Source organism: Strongylocentrotus purpuratus, unplaced genomic scaffold, assembly GCF_000002235.5.
Source record: "Strongylocentrotus purpuratus isolate Spur 01 unplaced genomic scaffold, Spur_5.0 spur5_scaffold_11, whole genome shotgun sequence".
Classification (NCBI taxonomy): Eukaryota; Metazoa; Echinodermata; class Echinoidea; order Camarodonta; family Strongylocentrotidae; genus Strongylocentrotus; species Strongylocentrotus purpuratus.
In genome coordinates this window covers 10,464,288-10,481,797 of record NW_022145596.1, presented here as the reverse complement: position 1 = coordinate 10,481,797, position 17,510 = coordinate 10,464,288, and the positions used below count along the sequence as shown (strand labels likewise).

Here is a 17,510-nt window from a genome sequence, read left to right as displayed (position 1 = left end):
AATGATGATGATGGTGATTGTGGTAATGATGATGAAGGTGATTGTGGTAATGATGACGATGGTGATTGTGATAATGATGATGATGGTGATTGTGGTAATGATGGTGATGGTGATAATGATGATGATGGTGATGGTGATGATGGTGATGGTGATTGTGGTAATGATGATGATGATGTTGAAGGTGGTCATGATCGTTGTGATAGTGATTGGGATGATGATGATGATAGTGATGACATGGTTGATGATGATAATGATGGTAGTGATATCATAAATGATAGAAAATTTTACTGAATCCCTTTCTACCTCTACTGCTGAAGATGGTGCTGAGGATATTTTGGTCATCCCTACATTTGTGAATCTGCAATTTCATATATATATATATTGATATTCCAATAACATATGAAGAATGACCTTGATGAATCTTGACCTGGTACCAGTAAGAGAGTTACACTCACAAGATTTTGACTGTTTTAACAAATATATATACAGTCAAACCTGTCTATAGCGACCACCTGAGGGAAGCACAAAAAGTGGTCTTCGTAGACAGGTTCCTTTCAGTGGCGGATCCAGGGGGGGGCCTGGGCCCCCCCTTTTGAAAAAAATCATGCAAAAACACATGATTTTTACCTTTTTGGGGGGGGGTTGGCCCCCCCCCCCCCCCCCGGCGCTCAAGGGGGGGGGTGCAAATTTTTTAATTTTCGAGGACCAAAAAAAAAAATATGTGCTCACCAAGTGGTTATTACTTTTCTTTTCCATTTCTGTCATGCTCTATAGTTTATAGCGGGGCGATACTTCTACATTCAGGCCTACAAGTCCCTCAAGCACGGGGCAGCCAACATGGATGTCCTCATCGTCTTGGCAACAACCATTTCTTACACCTACTCTGTCATAGTCCTCTTGATAGCCATATGCCGGAGATCTGATACCAGTCCAAAGACATTCTTTGATGAGCCTCCCATGCTCTACATCTTTGTGACGTTAGGAAGATGGCTGGAGCATTACACCAAGGTAAATTTGGACCAGGGAGGAAAATATTTTAAAAATTTTCGGGGGGGGGGGGGGGCTACAGTTCAAGCTTGCTTGCTTGGAAATATCACTCTTTAATTTGTTTTGCATTGAACTCTATGCAAATTTTTTGGGGCTCTTTTATGACTTTCAGGGGGCTAATTCGCCCAAGCACCCTGTGTATTTCCCCCCTGGTTTGGACGGCAATCATTATTGGGACTCTCTGTGCTGTAGGCTGCAAAATGTGGCCCACAGATTAAAATGTGTCCATATTAATCCATCGATTACAGGAACTGAGAGTATACTATTAACAGCCAAGAGGAATAAGAGAATTGGATAGATAAGTTTGGATTGAAAGAGCTATAATTTTATTTGTTACCAGAAATGTAGAATATAATGATTGAGGTTGTACTTTAATTGCAAATTTAACTCTGGAAAAACAAAGTAAATTTACTTGCAGGTTTACCGACATTAGGATGAGATCATGTGCAAATTCAATACAATATACTTTTTTATAAATCCTAGTCACCCGTTCTTTTTACAGGGAAAGACTTCAGCAGCCCTAGCCAAGCTCATCTCTCTACAGGCAACAGAGGCTACCCTGGTCACTATTGACCCCCAAGGTCAAAGGTCAGAGGAGCAGATCAACATTGACCTCTTGCAGCATGGTGACCTGGTCAAGGTGCGTCCTGGTGAGAAGATCCCTGTGGACGGAACGGTGGAGGAAGGGACGTCCATGGTGGATGAGGCTCTGATTACGGGGGAGTCCATGCCCGTCACTAAGAAGACAGGTTAGTTGAGCAGGCACACTGGTCGCAATAGCATCACAGTTTTCCAAAATATACCTCTTCATCATCTTACATTGTTCATCAAGAAATGTTAAATGAGTAATAAATTAGTGGATTAGTTGTCTATCAATATTTTTCTTTCATTTGCCAGGGAGTACTGTCATAGGAGGAACCATTAACCAGAATGGGGTTCTTCTTGTCAAGGCTGTTCATGTTGGAGCAGAAACAACTCTAGCCAACATTGTGAAGCTGGTAGAGGAAGCACAGACATCTAAGGTGAGTTTTGCAAAGAGGCTTACTGGAAATGCTTTATACCACAAAACTAAGAGCTGCCAACTATTCCTATTTTGGAGGAATTATTCCTAATTTCAGTCATGTTACAAACCCTAAGTTCCTTCTTCTTTTATTCCCTAAAAACTTCTGTATTAAAACATGCAAAGTGCATCTTATTCATACTTTTGCATTGAAAGATTCCTAATTTTTGCTTTGCATGATTGGCAGCTATGCAAAACTGGGTGCAGGGCAGTTTTTGTGAAATGCTCTCTTGAAATCTGCAAGCATCCGCCCATTCTTAATGATCAGAGGCAGTTTAAAGTTTCAACCTGCCATCAACCTTTAGATATGGATGCCATAGTCAAGTGGTTTTATGTACAGTTTTTGTAGTAGAGTGGCTTAAACCAATGAATGGAGAATATGGGAATATTGAGGATTAAGCTCCAGTGAGACACTGATGATTTATTGTAAGACATTAGTTTAGCACATGCCATTCTCAACCCAGGTGTTAAAGTGGGCATCTGGTCGGAATTGTTCCTTGAATCGCACTGTGAGCTGATAATTTCTAGCGCAATAAAGATAAAGTCCCTCCAAATTTAGATATAAGTGTTTTTTGTGCACTATCCAAATAAAACTTTTCAATTCTCAGAAATAATGCTGTAGAGTGATTATTAAACTAATAAACTTTATAAAAAGAGGTGGAGCCCATTTCTATTTGTTTAATGTGACCTGCTAAGCCCTTTCCTCCAGCTTTTATATCTTATAAATCTATACATCCCTCTCCTTTACAGGCACCCATCCAGAAGCTAGCTGACCGCATCGCAGCATACTTTGTCCCTGGTATCGTTATTATCTCCTTGGTAACACTCATCTGTCACATTGCTATGGGACTGTCTGGTAATGGCATGGTGCATCCATCTAGCTCTGAGGTAGGTACACAACAAACAAAAGTGGATTCTTGTTTCATCATCATTATCATCATCAACACCAACTTCAAACAAAAGTGGATTCTTTCTTCATCATTATCATCATCGTTTTAACAGCGTCCTGTTTTTCCCACACTCTTGGGTTGGGCGTTTCATTTCCCTTATGTCCTTTCTCCAGGCCTTTGCATTTTCAGCTTCTGCCTTGGTTAGGCCAGATACTCTCATGTCTTCATCTGGTTTCTCTAGTCTATGTGTCTCCTTCCAGAGTTTGCAAGGTCTGCCAATGTTTCTTTCCTTTACGGACGACATTACCATACCATCCCAATCTACCCCTCCTCATCTCCTGTGTGATTTCTGTCGGTGAAATTTTCATTCTTGAATTATTATCTACATATTACATGTTTTCATATATTGGTTAATGATAGAACTAAGCAATGCTAATATGTATATATATATATATATATAGATATAGGAGTTGGTAAGGTTAAACTTTATTGGTAAGAGTTATACAGACTGTTTTGCCAGAAGGCTCATCAGTATATATATATATATATATATATATATATATATATATATTTCATTATATTCCACATACTAAGAATCTTGCTCTACGATTGGTCAAAAGTAAATCACGTGATGAAAGACAGTTCGCCCATCATTGATGGAAGAAGAAAAGTTTGTTGTACTGTGTAGATAGTAGTACAGATACACAGTGCAACACACTTTCACTGAAGATAGAAGTACTATCTACAAAGTGCAACGCACTTTAATTGTAAACGTTGCGTATTGCTCTCCTCTTTAAGCGCTTTTAGTGTTAGTACGCGAATTTTGGTAACGCGCGAACTAAGGTCACACCACCATACTGCATACATTGTACGTTTCGTACACCGTTTGCTAGCTGTTAATTGATGAATTGTTGCTTAAAATTGACGGAAGAAGTGAAATGTTTCTGATGTGGAATATAAAGCAAATAATCACCTTTTGGTTTCAGGCGATGGCAAACTATCACTTCCTCTGCGATCATACGCTATCTTTTCCGAAGCGAAACATCCAGATCGCCTCGGAAGTGATAGTTTGTCCCATCACCTTCATCAACAGTAATTATTTGCTTATTATATATTCTCAGAAAACTTCGGTCCAATTAAAATATGAATGTTAGTGTATAGAGAATTTGTTACTTTCCTTTAGACATCAGCTGTTACAATTGTTATCCTCATTACCATTTTTACCTAGACATTGCCTGAAAACAAGACGATGATGATCTGGCAATACTCCTTCCAGTGTGCCATCGCAGTTCTTTGCATTGCTTGCCCCTGTGCATTGGGACTGGCGACCCCTACGGCTGTAATGGTTGGGACCGGGGTCGGAGCAACCAATGGCATCCTTATCAAGGGAGGAGAACCTCTAGAATTAGCTCATAAGGTGAGGGGTCAATTAAATTAATTAACATAAGTTCTTACATTAACATAATTACTATTTTATTTTGTGTTATTATTCTTAAACAAAAATTATGTACATTCTGTTTTTGTAGTTACAGCGCTCTAAGGAATTTGTTGTTATTATTATGTTGTTGTTGTTGTTGTTATTGTCATAATCATTATAATAATAATAATTTAATGATAATAATAAGTTTTATTATTATTCTTAGCAGTAGCCGTTGTAGTAGTATTAAATTTACAAGTTTAAGTGGGATTATCAATTCAAGTGACACTATTCAAGTGACACTCCAATATCTTCTGAGAGATTTATTTAACTAGTATGTATTTATTCATATTTGCAACAAAAAATAAAACAGCCATGCTAGAGCATTCCACAGCAAGGTGGAGACCCACACCACAGACAGATAGATATTTAGATAGTTCCTGCATAGAAAAACTACAAAATTCTCCTTTCCTCATTCTTTCCTCATTCTGTCCAGGTGAAGACTGTAGTCTTTGACAAGACAGGAACGATCACCCAGAAGAGACCTACTGTGACCGATGTGATTTATATTTAGATAGTTCCTGCATTAAAAAAACTCCAAAATTCTCCTTCTTTCCTCATTCTTTCCTCATTCTGTCCAGGTGAAGACTGTAGTCTTTGACAAGACAGGAACGATCACCCAGGGTAGACCTACTGTGACCGATGTGATGGCATTCCACAGCCAGGTGGAAACCTACAACACAGACAGACTCCTGGCGGTGGCCGGCTCAGCAGAGCTGGGAAGTGAACATCCAGTAGGGGTAGCGATAGCAAAAAGAGCTAAAGAGGTTTGTAGTTCTGATAATAATACTCAGCTTTTATAAAACGTGAATTACAATTATTCTCTAAGCGCTTCCAAACTTGAAGATTATGACCTCGGCTTTAGCTGTGCTGCCATTACGGCGCTCTAGCATTTCAGGTTAAGTGTGGCAAATGTAGATCAATGTCTCGCCAAAGGACATTAGTACCGAGGCGGGACTCCAACCTTGGACCTTGTGATTGACAGTCTGGTGACGTAACTGGTGACTTAACCACTCTACCACGACACCTTTATGTTGTCAGTTATGGAATAAGGATGGCACTTATACCATTATATTGAGGTCCTTTTGATATTATGCATCAAATGACTCATGGTGGTATTATCTCCTATTTTACAATGCAATTTGAGGAAATGCCACAGCACAGACTGTTAACCTTAGGAATGGAACCAATGTATGACCAGTAGGCTGGGTCCCCTCTGTAAAGTTTGTTTATTTTATTTCTACCTTCCTTTCCTAGTTTGAATGAGTGAATTTTTTCTGGTAAAATATGCATTAGTTATTTAGAAAAAGATAATTTTTAGAGTACAATGCAGAGTTATCCTGAATACCTTTATCATGTCCCTTACATACCTGTACATCTACTTATGATTCAGTTTGGTGTTATGTAGTACATCATAATACACCCGTTTCTCTGATTTCAATGCAGTTAATCAAAAAGATTTCTTAGAAATCTGTGTGTTGATTAATTTGTGATGATAAAGCATTATGGACATTAACCTGCTAAATACTAAGCCATAAGATAACTTGAGCTGGGATCTATAGAACATTGTTTGTTGCACACAAGAAGGCTGTAGCAGGTATACATGTGGACAGCTGATGAAATGCTTCTTATACCAAAATGAAATTCATTGGGTTAAGCATACATTCTATGACATGATCGTATCAACATGTAGGTCTTTGGAACCAGTGCCCTTGCCAAGTGCAGTGACTTCCAGGTTGTGCCTGGATGCGGTATCAAGTGTTCCGTGGATGCCCTCTCCTTGGAACTCCTCCTGCGTCGTCGTCAGCTTGGAGACGGTTACCAGGATACAGTCCGGGTGGAGATTGACAATGCCACTGTGGATGTGGTGTCTCCGACGACGGGAAACAGTGGGGGGTCGGCCATCATTCCATCCGAGTCCACAGGTAAACCAGGATTGTTTGATGGTTATATGAAATTGCTCCATATTTTTTTTTTTTAAACCATTCGATCTTGGTCTGGTATATTTCTACTTGTACATAGTCTTAGCTCCTACACTCAAGTCATCAAAAGGTCATCTACTTAAGCCAATAGGGCAGAGGCCGTTGATAATTTGTATTTCCAGTTGGGTGGAAGGATACGCTTTGGGCTTCAATTTTTTTGAGAATAAAGGAGTAAGGCTTTTGCCTGTTGCATACAAGGCAACATTTCAGTTGCATTTTTTATTTCTTAGGCTAATTTTGGTTGCCTTAATCCTTAGGCTGCTTCAATTCTTAGGCTAATCAAGCCTATGGAAGCAAGAAATGCATGTACCAGGATCCAACGAACCATTGCTCACATGGCAAGCCAAAGACCACACCAGTTGCCGATGCAGCCCTACATAAGGAAAATAAAACACCTCATGTGCAATTTGCATTAGATGTCCAAAGCATTAGATTTTGATTGCGTTTTAGATTTGTTTTAGGGTTAGGGTTAGGTGCTATGGAGTGTTTGATCCAGGGGTGAGGTTAGGAATTTGTTTAGTGTTATAAATTTTAATTGGGACAATTCCCTTTTATTTATTTTCAAAATATTAGCAAGTGAAGTTTAGGGCCCTAGTCCAACAGTTTCTCACTAGAAGTCCAAAGAATATTCTGCTATACCAAAGCATATTATATATTGTATCTACCACATTTGATTATTCTTCAAGGTCTACATAATTGAAAGATAAATACATAATATGAATAGGATTTATTTAGAAGAGTATAATTTTTTCATTTATACCTAAATCCTAAAGTGCTTACAAGGTACAGTAATAAGCAATCATCTACCAAAATCTTGAATAAATAATTTGACAACATATTTCATTCTTGTAACAGGACACTTTGCCATGTCAAAAGGGAATAGGACTGACCATTATCTGGTTGCTATCGGTAACCGTGAGTGGATGCATCGTAACTTTGTTCCAATGTCTGATGGGGCTGATGCTGCGTTAGGAGCAAGAGAAGAGTTGGGGCAGACGGCCGTCCTAGTGGCAATAAATGGTAAGCCTCATGTTCTTCTCTCTTTCATTCTCTGTCTCTCACTCACCCTCCTCGTCCCTCTCTCTTATAGTTTCTTTTCTCTCATGTGTTAGTTTTCTTTTTATTATCATTTTCTTTCCCCTTTGTATATTTCACTCTCTCTCTCTCTCTCTCTCTCTCTCTCTTTAAAATGACAGAATTGTCTTGTTCCATTGTAGACATATCCTAGCATTCAAAGTTGTTTGTAAATTTAAGCAGCCTGTCCTATTTATGAACTTTAAAACAATGAATGGCAAGTGATAATGCTTAATTATATATGTGATCACATTGCCTGCTTGTAAAAGAAATGATATAGTAATAATGACTGCTTTGAGAGACATAGTTGTTTTTATATGCTCAAGGGAAGGCTACAATCGAGCTGTTGACCGAGGCTATGTCATTATTACTTTTATATACCAAAAAAAAAAGTCAACTTATGACACAATCTTGGCTTTTCTCTAGTTTATCTGCACATGTATCAACACAAAATTATGGCATCTGCATAGACTTTTGTCTCAGAAAGTGAATGGGTAACAACATTCAAGAACAAAAGGCAGCGGTGTAACCCCGCTCTCTCTCTCTCCCCTCTCGCTCTCTGTCTCTCTCTCTCAGGTGAGCTAGTTGGTATGATCAGTGTAGCGGATGCGGTCAAGCCTGAGGCAGCAGCAGCTATCTGTACCCTCAAGAAGATGAAACTGGATGTCATGCTACTGACTGGTGACAATAAAAAGACTGCTCAGGTCATAGCTGGACAGGTAAGGCATCTGTTAAAGTGACTCTGTAACATTGTCTCAGATTCTGAAATAAAAATCCTGGATTTAGCTCATGCTGCAATCATAAATATAAACCTTTAGGTCAGTCAAGAATCCCATGACTTTTATAAGCCGATCGCCTGTCTGAATATCAAGATATTTATGATTGGAAATCAAAATTTCATTTTGGGTTTCCTTAACGGTTTTGATAACACTACAGTCTATTGGGGAAAATGAGTATGGTAAAACCAGTCACTCAAGATTTTTACTTTTTTGAGGCACTTCATGATCATTTTGATCCGCAATTTTTTTAGGGCTTCAATATTACACCACATCACAGACACTGATAACACGTAGGGCCATGTATCTCAGATTTAACATTGTTAAACGATGCCTTTCACTGTAATAAGCAAGTTGGCTCAGTCGATATAGCATCTGCCCGTCGAAACCAAAGTTCGAGTCCCACCAAGGCAGATGACTGACGCCCGTATTGTGTGTGATCATACCCCTCGTCCGTTTCATAGACCCAGGGTTGGTTACAGTGGAAAACACTCTGTCCCTCAGAAAGAATGTTAAATGGGCGTAATAGGCGTAATACAGTAACAACAAAAACCACTTGGTTCTCGTATGCAATGGGTTTACAACCTTTTCTAATGTAAAGAAGGGGCTGTAGATGTGTTTGTTTAAGGTATTGCAAAGTTTTGATATATTTGGATGTCCCTGTGGATGTATTATAAGCACCAGAAAATTAGCCCCCTAAAACACTTCTGCTTTCGAGAAATTGAATAATCAAAAATTTACCGGTGCTCCTGGTAAATTTCAAATAGCGCCTAAGGCCATTCCATGGTTGCTGCGACCATGAAAATCTCAGTATATGCAGTTCTGATATATATTCTCCAAACGGGAGTAGCAAAAGGGTCGATTGTAGTCACTAAACATTGTTTTAAAGCTAAAGTAATATCAGTCCTGAGTGGGAGCTATACAACATAAAGAGTTTATTATTTACAATTTCATCACTTTAGACTTGATTTCAACCGCGACAACGATCATTGAATATTGTAAAACTCGCATATGCTTCCAATATGTTCATTTGAACCAAATGCATGACCCCATACCAAAACTTTGTATTCCCTTTAATCAACCACATACATAAAAGTCTATTAGGAATATGTAGCTTTTTGTCCAGTGAATGCATTCTCTTTCTCATTTCCATTATATTGTAGGTTGGTATTGGGCATGTCTTTGCTGAAGTTCTTCCTCAACACAAAGTGGATAAGATCAGAGAGCTCCAGAAGAGAGGTCATATTGTTGCCATGGTAGGGGATGGGGTCAACGACTCGCCCGCCTTGGCCCAGGCTGAGATTGGTATCGCCATAGGAACAGGCACGGATGTAGCGGTAGAGGCAGCCAATGTGGTCCTGATCAGAGTGAGTAATATGGACTACTATTAAAGTTATGTGTACAGTATGTTGGGTTTTTTTTATATAAGGGGCTCACAATCAGCATTTCTTAAAGGGAAAGCATATCTTTGTAATGAGTTCATTGCGTGAAAGCAGGAAAATAAGAATAGCAAAAGCTTTAAAATTCGGCGAATGTAAAAAGTCATGCAATATTTAAAAGATGAGTTTAATGAATCAGTGCAAATCTCAAATTCACAATTTTGTAGCGCAATATGACATATTCATGGTCAACCCTCTCATTTGTTGTATACGAAAATTTTTATTGATTTTTGTTTTTCTCCCAATTGTCTTCTCCTTTGGGGCACTACCCAATATTTATCATAGTTAGTATTATCATATATATTATAGATCCTCCAAATGGAAAGCTCATCCTCAGTAGTACATTTTGAAAATAAAAGCAAGTCATTTTGTGTGTTGGAATGAATGGGAGTGTTGTCCGGCACTGCATCACAGTGACAGTACCAATGCAGCAAATTTAAAAGTGATTGTTGGTTTCCTTTAAACTTGTGGTTACTATGGCAATCTGTATCTGATCTCTTTCATCTGCAGGATGACCTACAGGATGTGGTGGCGGCCATTGATCTATCCCATAAGACCGTGCAACGGATTCACATCAACTTCATGTTTGCGCTCGTCTATAATATTATCGCCATTCCCATAGCTGCAGGTATGCTTACACTCTCATCAATCTTTCTGAATGATATCTCCTTTGCTCTCCGTCATTGTTGGTCAAACAGTTTTTGAGCATCAAGTAACGCCTGGCTGGAATGCTCCCCAGGGAGTAGAGATTGTGCACACAGTGTGTGTGGGCAAGTTTTGAATCCAATCACCAGGGTAACAGTTTATCTGTAAAGCGTTTAGAGACATTTGTATTAAGCGCTATATAAAAGCGACATATTATATTATCATCTCATGAGATGCAACTGTTTAACTACATTCATCTTGAAGTGAAGGATACTATCCTATACTTTATCATCTACACATACTCCTTTATAATTCTGTTAGCTTGTAAGAATTAATAGAACCGATTTCCCAATTATTCAAAAGGCGAAAGTATTCTGATGTGTAGTCCTTATTTTATGCCACGGCAGGATAAAAACCTATGGATGACATCAGTCAATCTGGGCAGCGTTTCACAAAACCGTCAAAAGTACAAGTTTGTCGACAACCCATTGAAATGGGTGCATGAAATTTAACACGTAGTACAATGGGATGTCGGTGAACTTGTACTTATGATGGTTTTGTGAAACGATGCCCAGGTGATTAAGAATGTCAAACTTACTTGGCTCATTCTCCTAGGTTAGATAAAAATACAAAGAATATTTTTCACCTCACATGCTCTGAACAGACAGTAGCTCACACTTATTTTTGGAATCGTATATATTCTTGATAAGAGACCGCTTCTCCATGTTTAGCGTGATTGCAGTTTTTGCAGTGCAGTGATTTATCAGCAATGGTACACCTTCTACTCATCTTTTACAGTAATATTGTCTCTGTTATTAATCTCTTTACAGGTGCTTTGATGCAGTGGGGTATTGCCCTTCAACCCTGGATGGCTGCTGGTGCCATGGCGATGTCAAGCGTGTCTGTCGTTACATCATCACTTCTACTTAAATTGTAAGTCCTGTTTAAAGAGATGGTTGGTACTACAAATCAAAGAATAGCAATGACTATAGATATACTTTGTTCCTTTAACTTCTATTCATGTTGTCTGATTTGGGCTTCCTGATCATTCTTGCAACATATACTCTGATAAGTGCAAGAGGAAAAGCTGTAGTATATTCTGTATTTGTCGCTTTTCTTCCAATCCCTGTTTTCATGGTTATGCATCAGCTAAAATACATGCAAGTGAAGCCTAATTTGTGCATAGTAAGAAGCATGCACTGCACATATTTTCAGGTGAATAATCCAAAAATTAAAATGCATTTGACAGGCATTTTTATTAAATTAACCCCCAATTTAAAGGACCCACTATCAAGACACAGTACATAAAACAAATACTGACTGCTTTTTCATTTATTTTTGAGTTACAATCAAAACTATACACCACTGTAATTTCAACCCAATGCTTTCTCCCCTGACATTGTCATTGGGTATAGTACTAGTTTGATCTCTCCTGGAGATAGTTTGAACAAGGAGATACAAGTGAGCTCCTTGGTTTGAGCTCCTTAAGCAGTCAATATTTGTGAACTGTGTTAGGTGTTTTCCTGTCATTACTTTTCTACTTCGTTTTGTTCTCCATTTCATTTTATTTTTACTGAATGTTGAATAGTAAAACTCTTTTTTTTGTTTATTTTTTGCAGTTACAAAAAGCCAGACATTGAAAAGGTTCCTCAGCACCACCTATGGCTCTCTAAATGGCTTCCCACGGTCAATAAACACAAACCTCTCTCGTCAGAGGACATCGAGATTGGTGTGCGGACGACCACGAGCAAAGGGCCATCATGGTTGCTAAGGACCATAGGAAGGGACAACAGGTCGCGGGACGGCTACGGTATCACCTTGCTTCGAGAGGAAGATGACGAAGGTGCTCTTTGAAGTTGAAAGTTGAATCCTTGTCCTGAAATCAAAATTGTTGTATGCAAATAGGATTATCAAAAGAAGCTTTATTGAGCCTAGTCATGTTCCTGGCAGAATGGCACTTTCAAGAGGCCTTGGTGCTGCCCTTGTACTAGCCATACGATGATCTGTTGTCTAGTTCGTCATGTCTGCTAGCCACCCGATGATCTTTTCTAATGCTCTTGGTGTTTCAAGTATTTTGTGAAGCTTAAGTGGTGATTGTTCATATGGTATCTTTTCCCACCTATTGTGTACAGGCAGATACCATGGAATGAACAACGTGCCTGCTGAGACACAGAAGGACATTAATCATATTCTGTAACACAGAGCTAATGCCCTTTTGGCTTTCAATAGATACACCATTAACGTGCAACAGTTAGTGCAATGCCTCAAAGTTTAACAAGAATAAGTTACGGCCGCAAACTTCTTCAGAGCTAGGGTTGGCTGCAGATGTAAAGGAAAGAATAGAAGAACATGAGACAGGATCAATTACAGGCATTATTCTTGCATTTTCTGTGAGCCCTGACAGGGAGGCATCACTAGTAATATATAACAGAGATTTATTAGAAATGTTTAGAATTTTATTTATTACATTATTCATGAAGCACAAATTATAAATTGGAGGAGCTAAATACATTATTTTATTCTGCTGTGATTTGTATAACTTGTAAAACTTGTAAAACTTGTAAAATACTGTTTATGAGGATAGATAATGCTAGATTACCACTCTAAAACTAAAAGGCATATTTTTTGGAAAAGTGGTTTTTCTGTTTTTAGTAAAAGTTACATTGTAATTTGAATGAATCCAATGGAATGATAATATAATGTAATTAAATGTATTGTTCCATAATACTGCAACTCTATCTTAATAATAATAGTTGGGCATTTGTGTCTGGATATTTTATGCACATGTACATTTCAATATTGCAAATGCTTCTAATGTTGAATTGTGGTAGGATAAATCATGTTCTATAGATATGTATTTCATGATAGGATAATACTTTAATTTATCACGTTTGTACATGTATCATTGCAAAAGGCTTTATAGAACTATTGTCTCTTTAGACTATTTCTATTTGTGTTGTGTTAGTACAATAAAACCAACAAAAAAACACCTCCTTTACTTTCTTTAAAATAAAAATATATATATGTTGGAGGTAGAATCAAATAGATGGAACATTTTGATTCTTCAGATGTTGAGTGGTATTTATTTGTTTTATAATCATATTGCTTTCATCGTACATATGTATTTCTACACATTGCAAATAGTACTATTATATAGATATATTTTGTACAAGTTTTAAATACATAGTGATGGTTCAATTAGATGTCATTTATATCCATTACTCGTGAATTTGTGATAATAGGCTTTAATTGTATTTAATCTAAATAAAGATTTTACTAAATTAGGAACTTGATAGTATATTAGTCTAAAATTATCTTAGAAAGTGCAATTTGAAATGCTCCCTGACCGTATACATTTCTTATTGAATGATAAGAAATTTGACTTGGATACAACTGCACAATTTTTGAAAAAATTAATTTCAACTTTGAGGTACATAAATCCTAAGTTTTTGGTGCAACATATGTCTTGAATCATCGAATACCAAACACAATCTGTCAATTAAAGTCTCACTGTAATATAAAAACATAATTATAATTATTATTTCATTTCAAAACCCAAAATATGTCAATTTCTCTGAGTGATTCCATCTCTGACATTCTTTAAATGTTTCACCTCTCCTTTAATCAAGATATTTGGGGTACAACATTTGCACGGGCGACAATCGCTGCAGACTTTCTTTAGTCATAATCTAGGGTTTAATAGGATAAGTAGTGCAATTGGGTTACGGGTCAGGTTTGAGGTTAGCTATGTCCTATTATTGGGGTTAGTTATAGAGTGGTGAAGTGTGACGTCATAAAAAAATATTTTTTGGAATTTCTCAATTTTTTCTTCATTTTCCGAAAGAGCATCAAAAATAATGTCCATATGTCGAAAACCAATTGAATGGGTTAAGTATTGGCTGAGATATGACCATCTGAATAAATAGATTTCCTATGGGAGCCCAGTGTTATATTGCTCTGGTTCATAACATTACGAGCCAGAGCAATATAGGAAATCTATTTATTCAGATGGTTATATCTCAGCCAATACTTAACCCATTCAATTGGTTTTTCGACATTTGGACATTATTTTTTATGCTCTTTTGGAAAATGAAGAAAAAAAATGAGAAATTCCAAAAAATATTTTTTGATGACGTCACACTTCACCACTCTATAGTGGTTGGACCAGGGTTGAAGTTAGGAGCTTGGTAAGTGTGGGCAACTACTCTTGAGCATTCATCATAAGACCAAGAACAGTTGTTGAATTACAACTTTTTAATAACCGACATTACCAGCTACACATACATTTATTATATTTTTTGTGTTCGGGGTGAATCATTTTGTGACACAATATCTGATCTACTTAACTGTGCAATATTTGTCTAACCAATTAATAATGCACATTCGATCACAGGATATAGCATAGTCAATCGTGCTTTCTCTATGTTTGTTTAATGAGCCGTGGATATTCAAAATGAAATACCGGTACCATTATCATCTGCTTTCCTATGTACACTGTCCATTTGTCAGTTGTGTAAACTGTTTTTTAGACGGGCTGAAAGTGTGTAATGTTATTCAAAACCAGACAATTTTATGTGCACAAAATTTTATTGCACTTTAGAGAGAAGTCTGGATTTTGCAAAAGATTTGTACTGGGAAATACATCAGAACGATACATATACCACAACACAAATTTTAGAAAATTAAAAAAAATTGCCATCATGAATAGTTGGCAACAATTTTTAATATTACAGTACAGTGTTTACCTGCCAGTAGGTCTGATAATGTATGATTAAAGTTACTAGAGACTGTAAAGGAAGACAAAAATAGGTTTATTAGAAGAGATTTGGTGAGAGGATCATGATAATGCAATAATTCTTACATGACATGTACTGCTTTTGTATTAATTAGCCACCTTGATTTACCCCTGCCTTATTATCAAAGTCTATCTAATTTTGCTGTTTGATTAAACGTGACAGCTAGCTGCCATCCAATTAATTGGTTTTCGTACATGTAGTATGTAGCCTGTTGTAGAAGATAACTCTGATATTAAACATACAAGTATTAATAAGTCTTTGTTATTTAATATACAGAAAATTGTACTAAATTACTGCCCTTGTCTCAACCACTTCTGTTTGTAAAGGCTTGCAAAACTTGTGATATTTCCTTATTCGTGTAGTGTGAAATGATTGAGTTTTATGGGTTTGTTTTACCTGACTGCTGAGAAAGCATAATGTATGCTTCTATGAGCGACTTGGTAACGAGGATTAATGCTGTACCAAAAACACTAGCACTTTGACTCGGTTTTGAACCTTCCGGTTACAAGACCACTGCTCTACCACTGAGCCATCATGTCTCATCAAAGAAATACTGCCTGTATGGTAGATTTGAATACATACTCCTAAAAACTTTTCTAACTCGATTAAAGTACATTTAAGAAAAGAAGAAATCAAAAAAGTTATGTCCGATGGAGTGAAGAATATACTACAAAAGTTATAGATTTTTTTTTCTTTTTCTTTCCAGAGATTATCAATTTGATCAAAGTGGTTACATTTCTTGGAAAATTATGAATAGTGGATTGTATCTCGTAATATTTTAACTACCGGTATGCAAATATTTTTGTTTTAGCACATTCCATAATAGTTGCACATGATATATTCGGTGTACCTTGTAGTAGAAGATATGCAGTTACAATATAGCTTTAATTCATTCAGTATGATATGGTTTCCTTATAATACACATCTGAAGTAATATTGATCCTGCTGAAATTGCAACAGCAGTATCTAAAGGAGTGAATGTATAATTGCATTTAAGAATTATGATAACTTGAGAGCTGAATCTAGTAATGGTAAATATTAATTGCATTTTATAACAAGAAAGGGATATTTTTCATTTCATCATTCATTGAGAGTTGCCGTGTTTGAGTGGTTAAGTCGCTGGACTGTCGATCACAAGGTCCGCGGTTCGAGACTTGCCGCGGCACTGTTGTCCTTTGACAGTTGATCTACATTTGCCACACTCAACCCAGGTGATGTAAATGGGTACTAGCTGGCAGGAATTAATTCTTTAAAATGCTAGAGCGCCGCAATGGCAGCACAGCTAAAGCCGGGGTAAAAATCTCCAAGTTTGGAAGCGCTTTGTGATTCTAATAAGCGCTATGATAAAAACCGAGTATTATTATTATTATTATGGCAATCATGTAAGTGTTACTTTTTAGATAGTGATTTTGCAATTTTTTGTCAAATACTTTTACAATTGGTGTACATGTATGTGCTTTTAGTTTCATTTGAACTTCATTTTTGTAAGGCTTCAGGATTTAAAGGATTTTTCTTTCATTTAAAAAAAATGAATCATGAGAAAACCAAAACCATTTTTTAATGTTTTCCCAGAATAAAAAATGCAACTATTCCATCTCTGTAACACTTTCCTTTAGTCTGAATCTCTCTTTTTATACAAATTGGTTTTAATTTGAAAATTAAGGAGAATAATATTTACTTTCTCAAATATTGACACCTTAGTGACCTTACATATGTTTTTTACTATGGACATCGGGAAAGTACAAATAGTGCTGATTTGTTTGACATTAATATGGATGTTATAAATTTATTAAAGGGGAAGAACACCTTATATTAAGCTGTTTATATATATGATTTGATGCAACTCATATGATGCATATTTCCCGCATGAGTGATTAAAAACAATTTGAAGAAAGGGTACCCAAAAGTCATTTGGTGCCATCACCATCTTTCAACCTTTATAATTGCAAATCATCATATCATATTTTAAAAAATGAAGAGCTTGGATGTTGCCAAATTGGAGCTGGATTAATTTCCCTATGCTGCAATCTGTTATGTAAGCTAGCTCTCAGAATCGATGGGTCTATGTAAAAAAAAATATATATATATAATCCTCATCGATAAATGATCAAATTTGTGATACATTCATTTTAATACAGTGTGTAAAGTTAGATGGCTAAAAAGTGTTCTGTTATAAGGAAATCCAATCTTTGTATCAATTTCATTTGTATGAAAGCGGAAAAATAAGAGAAACAGGATGGCGAAAGTTTGAATAAATCGGACCAATGGTAAGAAAGTTTTGAGTGTTTGAAATATGCATTTTGGTTACTGGATTGTGACTTAGT

The 17,510-nt window shown here is 36.8% G+C and overlaps 1 protein-coding gene across 1 annotated transcript in view; it reads left to right on the top strand.

The window, feature by feature from the left end:
- The window catches only part of LOC592784 (copper-transporting ATPase 2), a 30,318-nt gene extending 16,443 nt beyond the window's left edge, over window positions 1-13,875 (top strand). Inside the window, exons 9-21 of the mRNA XM_030980609.1 lie at window positions 775-1,008; window positions 1,550-1,796; window positions 1,945-2,069; window positions 2,858-2,995; window positions 4,226-4,414; window positions 5,056-5,241; window positions 6,168-6,399; window positions 7,312-7,476; window positions 8,107-8,249; window positions 9,470-9,673; window positions 10,256-10,373; window positions 11,221-11,323; window positions 12,010-13,875. Coding sequence (XP_030836469.1) covers window positions 775-1,008; window positions 1,550-1,796; window positions 1,945-2,069; window positions 2,858-2,995; window positions 4,226-4,414; window positions 5,056-5,241; window positions 6,168-6,399; window positions 7,312-7,476; window positions 8,107-8,249; window positions 9,470-9,673; window positions 10,256-10,373; window positions 11,221-11,323; window positions 12,010-12,244 — 2,319 coding nt within the window. The 3' untranslated portion in view covers window positions 12,245-13,875. The remainder of the gene's footprint in view (window positions 1-774; window positions 1,009-1,549; window positions 1,797-1,944; window positions 2,070-2,857; window positions 2,996-4,225; window positions 4,415-5,055; window positions 5,242-6,167; window positions 6,400-7,311; window positions 7,477-8,106; window positions 8,250-9,469; window positions 9,674-10,255; window positions 10,374-11,220; window positions 11,324-12,009) is intronic.
- Window positions 13,876-17,510: the final 3,635 nt, after the last annotated feature.